Source organism: Callithrix jacchus, chromosome 5 (assembly GCF_049354715.1).
Source record: "Callithrix jacchus isolate 240 chromosome 5, calJac240_pri, whole genome shotgun sequence".
Lineage (NCBI taxonomy): Eukaryota > Metazoa > Chordata > Mammalia > Primates > Cebidae > Callithrix > Callithrix jacchus.
In genome coordinates this window covers 74,137,760-74,155,623 of record NC_133506.1, presented here as the reverse complement: position 1 = coordinate 74,155,623, position 17,864 = coordinate 74,137,760, and the positions used below count along the sequence as shown (strand labels likewise).

General features: G+C 50.8%; 1 protein-coding gene across 2 annotated transcripts; it reads right to left on the bottom strand.

Moving 5' to 3' along the window:
* Positions 1-2,289: 2,289 nt before the first annotated feature.
* ATP1B2 (ATPase Na+/K+ transporting subunit beta 2) lies at positions 2,290-9,760 on the bottom strand. 2 transcript variants are annotated; one of them, XM_035299882.2, is made up of 9 exons: positions 9,060-9,760; positions 6,565-6,693; positions 6,121-6,225; positions 5,808-6,013; positions 5,371-5,427; positions 5,250-5,276; positions 4,816-4,836; positions 4,455-4,553; positions 2,290-4,349 (listed from the first exon to the last, which is right to left on the bottom strand). In XM_035299882.2, exons 1-9 carry the CDS (start codon positions 9,169-9,171, stop codon positions 4,185-4,187), a joined length of 921 nt encoding a protein of 306 aa, XP_035155773.1. In that variant the 5' UTR covers positions 9,172-9,760; the 3' UTR covers positions 2,290-4,184. The 2 variants fall into 2 exon arrangements, with proteins under 2 accessions (XP_035155773.1, XP_035155774.1); XM_035299883.2 differs by lacking the exons at positions 4,816-4,836; positions 5,250-5,276.
* Between the last annotated feature and the right edge of the window lie 8,104 nt (positions 9,761-17,864).

The window sequence follows — 17,864 nt, the reverse complement described above, 5'->3', positions numbered from 1 at the left end:
GGCTCATGCCTGTAACCCCAGCACTTTGGGAGGCTAAGGCAGGTGAATCACCTGAGGTCAGAAGTTGGAGACCAGCCTGACCAACATGATGAAACCCCATCTCTACTAAAAATGCAAAATTAGCTGGGCATGGTGGTACACGCCTGTAATATCAGCTACCTGGGAGGCTGAAGCAGGAGAATTGCTTGAACCTGGAAAGCGGAGGTTGCAGTGAGCAGAGATCTTGCCATTGCACTCCAGCCTGGGTGACGGAGTGAAAGTCCGTCTCAAAAAACAAAAAGAATTACGAAGCTGAGACTTCAGGCCAGCTCCCCTATACTATATATCCTAAACTCTCTGGTCCTACTTGCTGGCTTCTTTCCCTCTGGGCCCATCCCATCTAGACAGCAGGTACTCATTGGTACCTTACCCAGTGCCAGGAGCTGTTCTAGGCCCTGGGGACCTATGGCAGACAGGGTCCCTAGCCTCCCACTCAAAAGAGCCCAGGCCTTATTCTAATGAGATATGAAATAAAATCTCCCAATTCCTCATGGTTCCAATCTAAACTTGTAATTCACAACCTTAAACCAGCATGTTCTATTTTTTTATTTAGAAAACATTTCCAGCTGGGCACTGTGGCTCACACCTGTAATCCCAGCACTTTGGGAGGCTGAGGCAGGCGGATCACAAGGTCAGGAGTTTGAGAGCAGCCTGACCAACATGATGAAACCCGTCTCTACTAAAAATAGAAAAATTAGCCAGGCGTGGTGGTGCACACCTGTAATCCCAGCTACTCAGGAGGATGAGGCAGGAGAATTGCTTGAACCCAGTTCAAGAGGTCGGAGTTCGAGACCAGCCTGGCCAACATGGTACAACGCTGTCTGTACCAAAAATACAAAAATTAGCCGGGTGTGCTGGCGGGCACCTGTAATCCCAGCTACTCGGGAGGCTGAGGTGGGAGGCAGAGGTTGCAATGAGCAAGATTGTGCCACTGCACTCCAGCCTGAGTGACAGAGTAAGACTCTGTCTCAAAAAAAAAAAGTGGAAAAGATGCATGAAAGTGTGTATGATAATGACCCAATTTTGGTATAACAATGACCAAAACCCAATGATCCTTTTCTATATGATGAGGGATGTGTGTGTGTGTGTGTGTGTGTGTGTGTGTATTATGAATTAATGATAAAATTGTGTATATGTGTATGCATATGTGATAAAGCTATTTTTCAAGACAAATACTAGGACCAATTAATTGCAAAAAGAAAAAAGGCCCCAAGAAGAAAATAAAAATTAGCTATAGGCTCCCCTTTCCCCCATATACCACAAGAAGCATCACATATATTTTTTTCTATGCTTATGTGTATGTGTTTACTTTTACACAAAATTAGGCTCATATAGTTCACATTGTTTGGACATCCATGTTTCTTCTAGGCAACTTTTCTCACCTGTCTCTGGGCATTTGCTGATGCCCTTTTCTCTCCACACCACCCCCCTTTTTTTTTTTTTTTTTTTTGAAACAGTTTCGCTCTCCTTACCCAGGCTGGAGTGCAGTGGCGCGATCTCTGCTCACTGCAACCTCTGCCTCCTGGGTTCAAGTAATTCTCCTGCCTCAGCTTCCTGAGTAGCTGGGATTACAGGTGCGCACCACTATGCCCAGCTAATTTTTGTATTTTTAGTAGAAATGGGTTTCACCATGTTGACCAGGATAGTCTCAATTTCTTGACTTCGTGATCCACCTGCCTCAGCCTCCCAAAGTGCTGGTATTATAGGCGTGAGCCACCACGCCTGGCCAACCGCTCCTCCTTTAAGCTCCCGATTAAATGCTCCATCCTCTGAGAAACTTTCCAGTAATGCCCCGGCAGACCACGGCTGACAGCTCTGAATTTTGTCATATTTTGTCACCGGCTTTCTCCCCTTCCTTGAAGCATGTTTAGGTCTACCTTGTATGAGAGTTTCTCGTGTGCTCCTCACCTCTCCCGTTAAACTGGGGAGCTCCTTGGGGGCAGGACCTCTGCCTCTTTCGTAAGTGTGTCCTCACAGTGCCTAGAATGCACACAGTAGGCACTTTATAAGCATTACTGTACAAAAGGGACGTAGGCTTCCTGCCTCACTTGTATGGAGTCATCTCAAGATAGTGTACGCCAAATTAGTCAAGGTGAAGAAGGTAGATGCTTGGACACTGGAAGGAAGAGGTCAAAGCTAGGAAGCGGCCTCCAAAGCCCAGGGGATCCCCCTGGGACCACCCAGATCCACCCTCCACTCCTTCCCTGGACTCTTCCAGCTGCTCAGAAAGGAACAACCCACACACAGGGCTCTGTGTATGATATATATTTATATATATAATTGCTCTCATTTTACTTAATCCTCTTTTTACAGTAGATCTGACACAGGCATTAAATAACTGCAGAGAGAGACTGTGGTGGGGGGCAGGGGCGGGGAAACATGGAGACCCGAAGGGAAGAAACACAGATTCAGCTAGAGAAAAAGGGAAGGGTCCACCAGCGGGTGGAGTATGGATGCTGCCGCATTAAAAAAGAAAAAGAAGGTTAGAGGGCAGGAGGAAGTGAAGCGATTCTGGAGGACAAAGAGTTAAAATACTCTACAGCTACGGAGTATTCAAAGCAGGAGGCAGAAGGCCCCTCATTTGACATTCTATGGGTATTACGGGTTTTTTTTGTTTTTGTTTTTGTTTTTTTAAAGGCAGAGGGGTCTGAAGGAGATGGAACCAAGACATTCAGAGGCTAGATTTGGAACTTCCAGGCCTGCATGCGGAGGAAAGGAAAGGAGTTAGTGATTCGTTGATAACTTGCTAAGAGAAACCAGAGAGACGATCGTGGGGGCAGATCTGGGCTCGGGGGAAGGAGGTGGAATAGTCCCAAAGCCAGCTGATGTTTCCAAGGTGGCCACTGGGGACGGAGCAAAAATGGCCACCCCTCCCCCAGAGCTCCCTGGGAAGTGGAACTTGAAGGATATTCTGGGAAGGCAAATGGGGGAAGGGAGCCATCCATAAAAACAAAGTGGATATTCAGCCTAGGTCAACCCCGCCCCTCTGGGTAGCAGCTATTTGGGTGATAGAAGGGCCTAGGAAGAAACTGAAGCTGGGTGCAGTGGCTCACGCCTATAATCTCAACCCATTGGGAGGCCAAGATGGGCAGATCACCTGAGGTCGGGAGTTCAAGACCAGCCTGGCCAACATGGTGAAACCCCGTCTCTACTAAAAATACAAAAATAATTAGCCAGGCGTGGTAGCAAATGCCTGTAATCCCAGCTACTCAGGAGGCTGAGGCAGGAGAATTGCTTGAACCTGGGAGGCAGAGGTTGCAGTGAGCCAAGCCAAACGCCATTGTACTCCAGCCTGGGCAACAAGTGTGAAACCTCGTTGAAAGAGAGAGAGAAAAAGGGAAAGAGAGGAAGGAAGGAAAGAAAGAAACTGAAGTCAGTCAGGGGCTGCTAGAGGATTTTTGGGAAGGGTCAACACAGCAGGCCTCGCTTCCATTCCTTCATTTCCCAGCTCACAGAATCACCAGAGGGTGAGCAGCAGAACATGCCAGGAAAGAGGGAAAAGGCCACAGAATCACCTTGTCCTCAGTCACAAAGGGGTGCCTTTCAGAGGAGGGAACAGGGATGAAGAGGCAGAGAAGAGCTTCCCAGGAGCCAGATAAGTTCAAAGTCACCAAGATAGTGACTGTGTAGATAGGGAGAAAGTGAGAGAGAGAGATCAAGGGACAGTGGCTAGTGCTTAGGAATGGAAGGACGGAGTGCCACAATCATCTCTGGAAGCAAATGAGGCACGAGTGCACGTTTGTGTGTGGGGGGTGGGGAGGGTGGGGGAGGCGGGTGTAGGTGGTGGGTGGGTGGGTCAATGGGCACTTCCTATAACTCTCAAGGGATATGCAGGCAGGAGAGTGGGTAGCTCTCACAGCTAAACCAGAACTAGAAAGGCTCCTAACGCCTCTGTGGCCATCTTGGTAGCCCAGCTCCCTCTGACTGAGCTGAGGTTGGGAGAAGTTGGTGGAAAATGCAAGTGGCCAGAGAACCGCCATGGACTTCAGGCTGGGTTGAGAAGTCAAGGAAAAGGGTGTGAGGCTCAGACAAGTCATAGCTTTGTTATCAAAAATACCTTTGGGGTGGGTGAAGGAGGGATCAGGCAGGGTCAGGGACATTCCAGAAGCATCCACAGGAGAGAGGTGGGGTGGGAGAAAGGGGCCTCAGGTTTTGTTGATGCGGAGTTTGAATGCCACGCGGCCAGCAAACTTGTCTCGCTCATCGTCTGTGGCGATGTTGGCGGCATTGATGCGGCATTCTACATTCACCTCCACATTGGGGGTCACATTCAGGAACTTCACGGCCACCAGGGGCTGTGTGTAGTTTACCTGGGCCGGAGGAGCAGGGCAGGGTCTAGGCCTGGGCCTACTCAGCCTCCTTCCCTAGCTCACCACCCACCCCCGCCATCCACCTGGGCTTGTACTAGGACTTACGTGGAACTTTTTGCCATAGTAGGGGAAGTACATGAGGTCGATGTTGCCATTGGAAGGGAACATGACGAAATGGCCGAGATTCTCAGCATCTTCATCTCGCTGTGGGGGTGCAGGAAGATGGGGGTGAGCCAGTTAGGGATGGCAGGCACCCAGGAGCTCACCAGACTTCCATTTGTTCTTTTTTTCTTCCTTCACCCCCAATTTTGCCTGCCTCAAGTCTGCCTCCCTGGAGCTGTGAGTCTGCGTGTGTGTCTGCATGTGTAGATGAGGGTATGGTCTGTCTCTGTCATCATTCTAGGAACTCCTGAAGGCTGGTAATGACACGAAAGCCTCCTACTCCACTCCTACCCCGAGTTCTTACCCCATCCTCAGGAATCAATTTCTGGAGCAGAGCCAAGAAAGAACAGAAAAATGATTAAGGGTTGAATAGGAAGCAAGGAAGGGGATGTGAAGCGGGTCGTAGGTTTCTAGAAAGGACAGAGCAGTGAATGGAGGGGAACAGGATCCCAAGGACAACGTAGTGGTGGCAGATGGCACTAACAGATCAGCAGCTACCAGATACCTAGAAGGAACTGAGGGGTAGGGGCCATAGGGAGGGAGAGCAAAAAATATGGACAATCCGGGAATAAAGGAGAAGGTGGAAGGGTTAGGGAAGAAGCCAGAGGCCAGGGCATTGGTGGAGGAGGGGGTGTGTCTGCCCCTACGAGAGCAGACCTCTGCATCCTAGAGAGAAGCAAGAGGAGTTCGAGGCCCTTGGCTTTCAAGCTACAGTGAAGCCCACGAGCCCACTCTTACCCCCTTGTTTCTATGGTGATGGGGCTTCTGGGAGCAAAGAAGATAGGGAGAGACAGGTGAATTACACAGAAACCATGAAGGATACACAGGTGAGCAGGCAGACAAGGCCCAGTGAACTCACCTTCCCAGCACAGGTAACATTCATGCTCTGGTTTGCTCCTGCATAGAAGTTGATGACCTGGAGTGAGGATGGAAGGTAAAGAGAGTCAGAGGAAGAAGTTGTAAAAGATGGGTATCCAGACCAAGCTAAACCAGGCACTATAGTCCCAATTGCTAAGGAGGTTGAAGTGGGAGAATAGTATAATTCCAGGGGTTCAGATAGCTTAATTCTATGGGCAACATAGTGAGAACCTGTCTCAAAAAAAAAGGCAGGGGGGGCGTCCAGCCTCCTAGCTATAGAGCTGAGCCTCCAAGGGCCCCGCCTCTCTTTCTCTCTCAGCTACACAAACATCCACATTTCTCTCATGTCCATTAACCCCAGTGAAAGGATGCAACTGTCTGCAGGTGATGGCCCCAGATCCTTCCTCCGTTCACCCTGGGGACCACGGTCATGGGTACCCGGTTCATCTTGATGAAGACACAGGGCTGCCCAGTGCTGTAACCATAGTGGGTGGGGTCCCCAATGCCGGAGCAGATGCCCAGCTGGGTCCGGTTGAATTGGCAGGCACGTTTGGGGTAGTTGAGGACTCCATTATCTGGCTGTTCGTAATAGCGCCCAGGGCGGCAGACATCATTCTTCTGGGCTTGGATAGAGTCGTTGTAAGCTAAAGAGGTGGGAGAGGAGGGAGTCAGGAGCCAGATGTTCCATTTCCAAGGTCCCCAATCCCCTGCCCGAAGTCTTGACCTGCCACACAGCCCGGCCAACACTCACGCTCCAAGAACTTGTTGAGCTTCTGAACATGCTGGTCCCAGCTTTCAGTGTCACTGACATTGACAATGACATCAAGGTTCTCAGTCTTGGGGCGAATCATCAAGCCTACAGCCGACAAAGGCAGAAGTTAGGGGTATCTATAAGATGAGGGACTTCACACAGAGGGAAGAAAATGGACCCAGAAAACACCAGGGTGCGGACAGCAGTGAATATCTGAGATTGTCTTCATGGGAGGGTGATTTCCCGTGGTTATCTGCCACATGCCCAAATCACACAGTTCCCAGCTGTAGGAAATGGGAAGGAGGAAAGATTCCAAGAAGTTCCCAAGCATATAGGGATTGGGTCATCAGAATCAAACTCCTGGAAAGAACTACTAGTTCCTTCTAGAGGTTTAGGGGCACAACAGCAATTAGTGTAGCTGGCAGGGGGAGCCTTTGCACTCACCTGGTGTGGCCAGTCGGTCCTGGTACTTGGGGGTATGGTCGGAGACAGTCTGTAGCATCACCCACATGGTGAGAGAGAACATGGCGGTGAGGAAGCCATAAAAGACGAGGTAGAAGAGGAGGATAAAGGCTAGGGAGGAGGAAACAGGGTGAGCAGGGCCTACGGTTCCCACTATACCCTCTCCTATCCCCACGCACCCTCCTACCCACTCTGAAGTTCGGCACTGGGCCTGGTCACAGACCCACAGAGATGTCTTAGAGCCTTCCCCTGGGAGCAAAATAAGACAATGGAAACAGGCAGTTGTGTCTGGCTTTCAGCCATGACTCCCAGCCCCTCCCCTCCCCCGGCCCTAGGGCACAGTGAAGCCCGACCTTGTGGAAGCCACAGAGACCTAAACTCTCCTTGCTGGGGCAACTCCAAGTGTAGGCTGCTGTCATTTTGCCTCCAATTACATTTCCAACTTTTCAGCCATGCATAGTCCTGAAAAGGCACACATCTGTTACCTCTACACTCATACTCATGCTTAAAGCTGTGCTAGCATGATGACATTTTTTTTTTGAGATGGTGTCTTGCTCTGTTGCCAGGCTGGAGTGCAGTGGTGCGATCTCAGCTCACTGCAACCTCTGCCTCCGGGTTCAAGAGATTCTCCTGCCTCAGCCTCCTGTATAGCTGGGACTACAGGCCTGTACCATCACGCCCAGCTAATTTTGTATTTTTAGTAGAGACTGGGTTTCTCCATGTTGGTGGTCAGGCTGGTCTTGAATTCCCGACCTCAGATAATCCACCTGCCTCGGCCTCCCAAACTGCTGGGATTACAGGCGTGAGCCACTGCACCTGGCAAGCAAACTCTCATACCACCTTGCAGAACATGGAACCTCAGGTTTGAATAGCAAAATCTCTCTCCTGATGCCCTGGAGAAGCCAAATTTTGATCAGTTCCTGAAATGAAAGACCTAACACTCTAGCCTAGCTATAAATCTCTCAGAGACAGCTTGTTAGAACCTTTGACAGTCACTCCACCCTCAGCTCACACCCAGCACCCTGGGCAGAGGCAGGGAGGAAAGGCAGAATCTCCCACAGCTTTCCCTTGGCTGGATCTCTCTATGGCTACCCCGCCTGAAGTAAGGGCCCCCTGTTCCCACCACTTTGGAAGGAATCCCAATCCTTCCACCTCAGAAGACACTTCTTCTTTTTTTTTTTTTTTTTTTTTTTTGAGATGGAGTTTCGCTCTTGTTACCCAGGCTGGAGTGCAATGCTGCCATCTCGGCTCACCGCAACCTCCACCTCCTGGGTTCAGGCAATTCTCCTGCCTCAGCCTCCTGAGTAGCTGAGATTACAGGCACGCGCCACCATGCCTGGCTAATTTTTTGTATTTTTTTTTAGTAGAGACAGGGTTTCACCATGTTGACCAGGATGGTCTCCATCTCTGACCTCGTGATCCACCCGCCTCGGCCATCCACAGTGCTGGGATTACAGGCTTGAGCCACCTCGACCGGCCTCAGAAGACACTTCTACCATGAAGTCCTCCAGTTCTCCCAAGTATTGCTGGATTCTTCCCATCCCAGGGGCTGGACTTTGAGTTCCCTGAGGGCATTGATTGCATGGGACCCACCTTGGGGGCCCTTGAGCTGGTGGACTGATGGGGACAGTGCCCAATCAGTTTGGAAAAATTGTAAACCGTGTCACACAGGGTCCCCTGTGTCTCAGTGACCCAGCTTGACCATCCCTCTGGGGAAAATTCCACCCCTCCTCACCTGCACCTGTGCGGGTCACCAGAGCCCCCTGACCACTACAACTCCCTAAGCCCTGCCATGGTCAGCCTGGGCAGGCTCCCAAGCCATCTGACTGCCACAGACACTCGGCTGGCTGATGCACACATCTCACCACAGTGACCACTCCTCCGTCCCCCACCGACATGGGAGCAAAACCTGCAGCCTCCGAAAAACTCATACTATCAGCAGCCCCCCCACCTACAAAGCAGTCACAGAAGGCTCCCAAGGCCAGGCGGTGGGATACAGACAACTTCCGCCGTGAAGAACCCCCCTAACATCCCCCCTAAGACCCGCCCCCTCAAGAACATTCCTAGGGTCCAGGGGGTGGGCACGAGCTAAAAATAAACGGGGCTGAAGAGCTAGTGAGAGCCGGAGGTAGGGAAGGGGCGCTCTTTGGAGGTGGGGGACGCCCGTGTGGAGCGGACAGGCCCCAAGAGGGAGTGTGAGCGCCGCGGCGCTGACACACAGGCAGAGCAGGAGACCCCCCGCCTGAAGGGGCTCCGCGGGGGGCGGGAAGGCGGCTGTGACCTACTTTCTCCGCCTCCGCACGGCCAGCCGGGGAGATTAGACTGGCGATCCGGCCCCCTCCCAGCCCAGAGCCCGGCAGGGGGGCTGGACGCGGGGACCCGGGAGGGGAGCTGGGGCCGCGCTGGCGGGACCCTGCGCCCCCCAAGGCGTCGCCCCGCGGCTCCCCCACCGCCCCTCGTGTGCCGGCCCTGCGTACCCCAGCTGGTCCCGGTGCGGCCCATGAACTGGTGCGTCCTCGGGTTCCACACGAACTCCTTCCACTCCTCAACCACCTGCCCGCAGCTCTTCTTCTCTTTCTGGATGACCATCTTGGCGGCGCGGGGCGAGTCCCGGCCCGGGGCTGGGGGCTGCGGAGAAGCGGGGACGCCGCGCGCTGTAGCCCTCCACACACCCAAAAGCGCGGGGAGGGAAGGAGGCGAGGGCAAAGGAGACCCCCCTCAGATATGCAGCTGCTGCAAATTCCGAGGTGCACGGCCACGCGCTGCGGGGTGCTGGCAGGGCGGCGGAAGATGCACCGATCCTAGGCCCCCCAACTGCGATGAAAAGGGGTGCTGTCAGAGCAGGGGAGAATAACAAGAGGAAGGGGTATGAATGCAGCTTCACCCCCCCAAACCGCCTAGAAGCAAAGCGAAAAGGGGTGCAAAAACAGACGGCTACAAAAGCCGAGCAAAACGCAGAAAAAAGCGGGGTACAAAAAGGCAGGGAGAAGGGGGGGAGGGGGCCGCCCCGAAATCCAAGATGCAAAGAGGCTGTGGAAGGAAGCTCAAGGCTCCCTCCGCCAAGCAGAGACCACTGCACCAGTGGCGGCTTGGCCGCGGGGGTGGGGCGGGGACGCGCAGTTGGGGGACAGCCAGGGACTGGGGGCCCCCAGGCGGAGGCTCCGCTCCTCAGCAGTGCGGAGCCCGCGGTCGCGGATCGCGGTCTTTATACTCTGCGACTCTGAGGGTGCCCGCCCCCTTCCCACCCCCAGAAGCTCCACCTCCTCGCCACTGGCCCAGGCGACCTCATACATATGTAAATACGGAGATGATTGGGCCCGCCTCCGCCCACGCCCTCTGCCTCCTCTTAGGGACCCCGCGGTCTCCCGATTACCCCACCCTAGGTACTGGACTGGGACAGGGTGGGAGGAAGAGATAGAGGGCGTGTCCTGGCGGAGTAGAGGGAAAGATAACCCCAGAGAAACTCAGCGACAGAGAGAGAAGCTGATATATGCTCAAAGATGGGGGCCCCAGGCAGGGAGTTAGAAAGACACTAAGATAAAGATGCGGTGGAAGAGTCCGGGAGCAGATGGAGCCGAATGTCAGAGGAATAAAGAGCTAGAGATCAAGAAGTAGGCGAAGAGACCAGCCGGGAGGCTGGCCGAGCCAGGAGGGAAGTTAGGACAGGCCACGCAGAGATGGATAAAGGCCACCCCAAGAGGGACATTCCCCTGTTGGGAGCCGCTACCAGTCCTTCAGACTCCACCTTCTCCAATCTCACAGCCCATGTCCACACCACCGGCTCTGTCCATGTGCAGAGGCTTCCCCATCTTCCCATCACATCTCCCTGAAGCCCTCTCAACACCACATTCTCAGGCCCCAGCACTGCCCTGAGACCCCTGCCCTGCAGCCTGGTCTATTTCGGTTCTCTGCCTCCTGGCACCCCCACCCCCATGCCTGAACTTCCCTCCTTATGTGTCTACTTGGGTCAGCAAACCTTTACTGAGCATCTCTAGGGACTGTGTGCCGTAGCCCTGGGGAGGCCAGAGATGTTCAACTGAAGCCACAGCTCTCACAGAGCTCACAGTCTAGCAGGGGGGAGTAGACTTGCCTGTAAATACCACCTTTTTTTTTTTTTTTTGAGGTGGGGTTTCACCATGTTGGTCAGGCTGGTCTTGAACTCCCAACCTCAGGTGATCTGCCCGCCTTGGCCTCCAATACCACATATTAAGAATCATTATCTCGGCCAGGCCCAGTGGCTCATGCCTGTAATCCCAGCTCTATGGGAGGCCAAGGCGGCAGATCACCTGAAGGAAGGAGTTGGAGACCAGAGGTCAGGAGCTCAAGACCAGCCTGGCCAACATGGTAAAACTCCGTCTCTACTAAAACTACGAAAATTAGCCGGGTGTGCTTCTACAATCCCGGCTACTCAGGAGGCTGAGGCAGGAGAACTGCTTGAACCTTGGAGGCGGAGGTTGTAGTGAGCCAAGATCGTGCCATTGCAGTCCAGCCTGGGTGACAGAGTGAGACTCCATCTCAAAAAAAAAAAAAAAAGTCTGGGCACGGTGGCTCACACCTGTCATCCCAGCACTTTGGGAGGCCAAGGCAGGCAGATCACCTGAGGTCAGGAGTTTGAGACCAGCTGAACTAACATAGAGAAACTCCATTTCTACCAAAAATACAAAATTAGCCAGGCATGCTAGTGCATGCCTGTAAGCCCAGCTACTTGGGGGGCTGAGGCAGGAGAATTGCTTGAACCTGGGAGGTAGAGGTTTCAGTGAGGAGATTGCACCATTGCACTCACTGGGCAGCAAGAGTGAAACTCTATCTTAAAAAAAAAAAAAAGAAGAGGAAGAATTATCTCCACCTCTTTTAATTTTTTTTCAAATCTTGCTGATTTTCCTTGGAGAGATTTTTCTTCTCCTTTCAACCATCACCTTAAATCCTTAGCCCAAGTTCTCAACACCTCACATCCAAACTGTCAGCCGTGTCCTCAAACCCACTCCTTCCAGTCCAAAGCCAACTTCATGAACCTGCATAGTCACACAAGGCCCTTGCTCAATGTTTGGTTTAAAACTCTCAATTTTTTTTTTTTTACCCCCAAACATTCATGGAGCTGAATGCCATCAGTGACTTGAAATTCTTCATAGTCCTAATCTTTGAATATGTGCTTTGTAAGTGACGTCCAGTGGAGCACGGGTGCATGTGTGTGAACAGAGGAGATATGTGTAATATGCTGTCCTATTCAGACAGAGTTCCAGATGCACCATGAGCACAGAATTCTGGGGGACCTACAATGTGTGGGAGTTCAGCCAGACTCCAAATGAGTACAAGGTAAACATGTTATATCTACAACTGAATACATGGGGAGGCTGAGCGCAGCTGGTTGCTAAATTGGGTGTGAACATGGAAAGGCTCCTTCTGCAAGGAACCTCAAAAACAGTGGCTCAAACTTGTAATCCCAGGACTTTGAGAGACCCAGGAAGGAGGAGATCCCTTGAGCCCAGGAGTTCAAGACAAGTCTTGGCAATATGGCCAGACCCCATCTCTACGAAAAATTTCTTTAAAAATTAGGCTGGGGGCTGGGCGCGGTGGCTCACACCTGTAATCCCAGCACTTTGGGAGGCTGAGGCGGGTGGATCACCAGGGCAAGAGATCGAGACCATCCTGGTCAACATGGTGAAACCCCATCTCTACTAAAAATACAAAAAAAAAAAAAAAAAAAATTAGCTGGGCATGGTGCTCGCCCCGTGCCTGTAATCCCAGCTACTCAGGAGGCTGAGGCAGGAGAATTGCCTGAACCCAGGAGGCGGAGGTTGCAGTGAGCCGAGATCGCACCATTGCACTCCAGCCTGGGTAACAAGAGCAAAACTCCGTCTCAAAAAAAAAAAAAAAAAAAAATTAGGCTGGACGTGGTGGCTCACACCTGTAATTCAAGCACTTTGGAGACCAAGGTGGGCGGATCACCTGAGGTCCAGAGTTCAAGACCAACCTGATGAACATGGTGAAACCCCATCACCCCATCTTTTTTTTTTTTTTTTTGAGACGAAGTTTCGCTCTTTTTACCCAGACTGGAGTGCAATGGCACGATCTCGGCTCACCGCAACCTCCGCCTCCTGGGTTCAAGCAATTCTCCTGCCTCAGCCTCCAAGTAGCAGGGACTACAGGCGGGCACCACCATGCCCAGCTAATTTTTGTATTTTTAGTAGAGACGGGTTTCACCATGTTGGCCAGGATGGTCTTGATCTCTTGACCCCATGATCCACCTGCCTTGGCCTCCCAAAGTGCTGGGATTATAGGCGTGAGCCACCGCGCCCGGCCCCGAAACCCCATCTTTAAAAAAAAAAAAAATTAGCCTGGCACCAGGCACAGTGGCTGTTGCCTGTAATCCGAGTACTTTGAGAAGCCGAGGTAGGTGGATCACGAGGTCAAGAGATCAAGACCATCCTGGCCAACATGGTGAAACCCTGTCTCTACTAAAAATACAAAAATTAGCTGGGCATGGTGTAGTACCAGTCCCAGCTACTCGACAAGCTGAGGTAGGAGGATCTCTTGAATCCAGGAGGCAGAGATTGCAATGAGCTGAGCTTGCGCCACTGTACTCCAGCCTGGTGAAGAATGAGACTCCGTCTCAAAAAAAAAACTTAGCCAAGCATGGTGGCACACACCTCTAGTCCCAGCTACTTAGGAGGCTGATCTGGGAGGATTGGATCGCTATGATCACACCGCTGCACCCCAGCATAGGTGATAGAATGAGACTATGTCTTTTTTTTTTTTTAGAGATGGGGTTTCACCATGTTGGCAAGGATGATCTCGATCTCTTGACATTGTGATCCGCTGGCCTCGGCTTCTCAAAGTGCAGGGATTACTGACAGAAGCCACCATGCCCAGCCCAAGACTATCTCAAAAAAAAAAAAAGAAGAAGAAGAAAAAGAATGAATAAGTGGGAGTGCTGAGAGCTGAGAGACCACACTCTCCACTGAGAGCAGAACTTGGCTTTGAACACAGAAAGCAAGCAATGGCATTTTAGGAGGCATGGATGATCACCATATCTTATGAGATCTTTTCTTAGTCATGTTACTTCCTTGTTTGAGCCACTTAGCCTGGCAAAAATGACATAGAAGGAAAGGCAAGGCTGAGGCAACCCATGGTTCCTGTTCCTTTATCAGGGAGCTGAAGGTAGAAAAATGTTAGGCTGGGCTCACACCTGTAATCCTAGCACTTTGGGAGGCCAAGATGGGAGGATTGCTTCAGGCCAGGAGTTTGAGACCAGTATGGACAAAATCAAGACCCCCATTTTTTTTTTTTGAAATGGAGTTTTGCTCTTGTTGCCCAAGCTAGAGTACAATGGCACAATCTCGGCTCACTACAACCTCCACCTCCTGTGTTCAAGAGATTCTCCTGCCTCAGCCTCCCGAGTAGCTGGGATTACAGGCTCTTACCACCATGACCCACCCATTTTTTGTATTTTTAGTAGAGATGGGGTTTCATCATGTTAGCCAGGCTGGCCTAGAACTCCTACCTCAGGTGATCCGCCTGCCTGGGCCTCCCAAAATGCTGGGATTACAAGCGTGAGCCTCCGCTCCTGGCCTGAAAAATGTTTAAACATCTTTTTGTTTTTTGAGACAGGGTCTCAGTCTGTCACCCAGGCTGGAGTGCAATGGCATGAACTCGGCTTACTGCAACTTCTGCCTCCCAGGCTCAAGCAATTCTCAAGCCTCAGCCTCCTGAGTAGCTAAATTACAGGCACCTGCCACCACAGTCAGCTAGTTTTTGTATTTTTGGTAGAGACAAGGTTTTGCCATGCTCACCAGGCTCAAACTCCTGACCTCAAGTGATCCGCTTGCCTCAGCCTCCCAAAGTGCTGGGATTACAGGTGTGAGCCACCTCGACTGGCCTGTTTTAAACATTTAAACATTAAATAGCAAAGAAAAGAATACCATGAGAAAGACAGGTGTGGTGATGTGTGCCTGTAACCCCATCTACTTGGAGGCTGAGACTGGAAGATCATTCAGTGGACATGCTGGGTGCAGTGGCTCACACCAGTAATTTCAGCAATTTGGGAGGCTGATGTGGGTGGATCACTTGAGTCCAGGAGTTCGAGACCAGCCTGGCCAACATGGCAAAACCCTGTCTCTAGTAAAAATACAAAAATTAGCCTAGCATGGTGGCACGTACCTGTAATTCCAGCTACTCAGGAGGCTGAGGCAGAAGAATTGCTTGAACCCGGGAACCAGAGGTTGCAGTGAGCCAAGATCACGTTACTGTACTCCAGTCTGGGCAACATAGCAAGACCCTGTCTCTAAAACAAAAACCATGAGAAGTTGATGAAAGGAAAATAGTTGAGGCTGGGTGTGGTTGCTCATGCTTGTAATCCCAGCACTTTGGGAGGCCGAGGCATGTGGATTATTTGAGGTCAGGAATTCGAAACCAGCCTGACCAACATGGGAAAATCCTATCTCTGCAAAAAAAAAAAAAAAAAAAATTAGCCAGGAGTGGTGGTAGTCCCAGCTACTCGGGAGGCTGAGGGAGGAATCGCTTGAACCCGGAAGGTGGAGGCTGCAGTGAACCGAGATCATACCACTGCATTCTAGCCTAGGTGACAGAGTGAGAGTTTATCTCAAAAAAAAAAAAAAAAAAAGGTTTATATTTTAGTGCCTCTTATGGCACTTTTTTCCCCTACTTTTTGAACAAGAGGCCCTGCATGTCCCTTTTGCACTGGGTCCTGACAGTTATGCAGTTGGTCCTGCTTCAGTCTATTGTGCAGCAGACTCGGGACTAATTTTCTCAAAATACAGCTTTAATTAGGCCACTCCTCAGCTGAAAGTTCTTCAGTGGCATCCTATCACCCTGCAGGATAGAGTCCTGATTCTTCAGTCTAAACTGCAGAGTACTCCACACTCTACACCCATCCTGTGTCCCTAACCTCCTTTCATACTAGTCCACGTCTAGTCCTCTGCTGGACCCGACCCAGCCACTCCTGGGTAGACTGCTTACCCCTGACTTCACGCCTCTGTGCATTTCATTCCTTTGTCTGGGAAGACTGCCTACCCTTCAGAGGCCTGCCCCAACTCCCTTTCATTCATTTGATGCATACTTTTATATATATATATATATATATATATATATATATATATATATATATTTATTTATTTATTTTTGTGATGGAGTTTCGCTCTTGTCGCCCAGCCTGGAGTGCAATGGCACGATCTCGGCTCACTGCAACCTCCACCTCCTAGGTTCAAGCAATTCTCCTGCCTCAGCCTCCCCAGTAGCTGGGATTACAGGTGCCCACCACCATGCCTAGCTAATTTTTGCATTTTCAGTAGAAACGAGGTTTTGTCATGTTGGTCAGGCTGGTCTTGAACTCCTGACTTCAGGTGATCCACCCACCTTGTCCTCCCAAAGTGCTGGGATTATAAGCATGGGCCACCGAGACCAGCCCATTCGATGTATATCTAATGAGCATTTGCTTAGAGCCAGGTGCTATTACTATTCTGGTCCCTGTGTTCCTGGGTCTCCCAATCCAGTAGACAAAAGCAAACAAAACAAAAACAAAAGCAAACAAATATGATAATGTTAATATTATTATTTTTTTTTTTTGAGACAGAGTCTTGTTCTGTCACCCAGGCTGGAGTGCAGTGGCGCGATCTCAGCCCCCTGCAACCTCCACCTCCCAGGTTCAAGCAATTCTCCTGCCTCAGCCTCTCAAGTAACTGGGATTACCGGTGTGCACCACCATGCCTAGCTAATTTTTGTATTTTTGTTTTTTTGAGATAAAGTTTCACTCTTGTTGCCCAGGCTGGAGTGCAAGGGTGCTATCTCAGCTCATCGCAACCTCCACCTCCCAGGTTCAAGAGATTCTCCTGCAGGGCGCAGTGGCTCACGCCTGTAATCCCAGCACCTTGGGAGGCCAAGGTGGGCGGATCACTTAAGGTCAGGAGTTCGAGACCAGCCTGGATAACATGGAGAAACCCCATCTCTATAAAGAAAAAAATAAGAGATTCTCCTGCCTCAGCCTCAGTAGCTGGGATTACAGGCATGCACCACCACATATGACTAATTTTGTATTTTTAGATTGAGGTGGTTTCTCCATGTCCATCAGGCTGGTCTCGAACTCCTGACCTCAAGTGATCCTCCCACCCTGGCCGCGAAAATTGCTGGGATTACAGGCGTAAGCCACTACACCCAGTCTAATAATGTTAATATTGTGCATGAAAAAGATAGAACAGGTTAATGTACCAGAGAGTGCCTAGATGGTCAGGAATGGCCTTACTGAGAAGGCAACTTTTTTTTCTGAGACACAGTCTTGGTCTGTCACCCAGGCTGGAGTATAGTGGTACAACTGTGGCTTACTGCAGTCTTGAACTCCTGGGAGGGAAATGACTGTTCATGTAAGGACTTAAATGCCCAAAAGGAGGTATAAGGGGAGGTAAGGGAAGAGATTTCCAGGAAGAAGGAAGTGAAAGTGCAAAGGCTGGGCTTTAATGAGCAACGGCAAGATGGATACAACAAGAGGTTCGAGAGCTAGGCAGGGCCAAACCATAAAGAGTCCTTGTAGGCCTAAGGGAGTGGTTGGATATTTTCACCCTCATATCTCATCTAGTGGATGAGGTTTGGATTTTAATCCAGCCACCATGAAAACAATTCTGTAGGCCAGGCATGGTGGCTCATGCCTGTAATCCAAGCACTTTGGAGGCCAAGGTGGGCGGATCACCTGAGGTCGGGAGTTCAAGACCAGCCTGACCAACATGGTGAAACCCCGTATTATAAAAATAAATAAAAATAAAAATAGGCCAGGTGCTCGCGCCTATAATCCCAGCACTTTGGGAGGCCGAGGCGGGTGGATCACAAGGTCAAGAGATCGAGACCATCCTGGTGAACATGATGAAACCCCGTCTCTACTAAAAATACAAAAATTAGCTGGGCATGGTGGCGCACGCCCACCTGAGTAGTCCCAGCTACTCAGGAGGCTGAGGCAGGAGAATTGCCTGAACGCAGGAGGCAGAGGTTGCAGTGAGCCGAGATCGCGCCATTGCACTCCAGCCTGGGTAACAAGAGCAAAACTCCGTCTCAAATAAATAAATAAATAAATAAAAATAAAAAATAAAACAATTCTATAGTTTCAGGGAGAGTGACATGATTACATTTAATGAAAATGGGCTGGGTGAGGGGGCTCACACCTATAAGAGCACCAGACAGGCAGATCACTTGAGGTCAGAGGTTCAACACCAGCCTGGCCAACATGGGGAAACCCCATCTCTACTAAATACACAAGAATTACCATGCCTGTAATTCTAGAC

Bases quoted from the DNA above. Each gene is read 5' to 3' on its own strand.
- ATP1B2 (XM_035299882.2), bottom strand. From the start codon at position 9,171: ATGGTCATCCAGAAAGAGAAGAAGAGCTGCGGGCAGGTGGTTGAGGAG. The intron at 6,226-6,564 runs GTGAGTGCAAAG...TGTCGGCTGTAG, and splicing joins GGACCGACTGGCCACACCAG to GCTTGATGATTCGCCCCAAG. The intron at 4,554-4,815 runs GTAAGAACTCGG...GCACCCCCACAG, and splicing joins AATTGATTCCTGAGGATGGG to CGAGATGAAGATGCTGAGAA.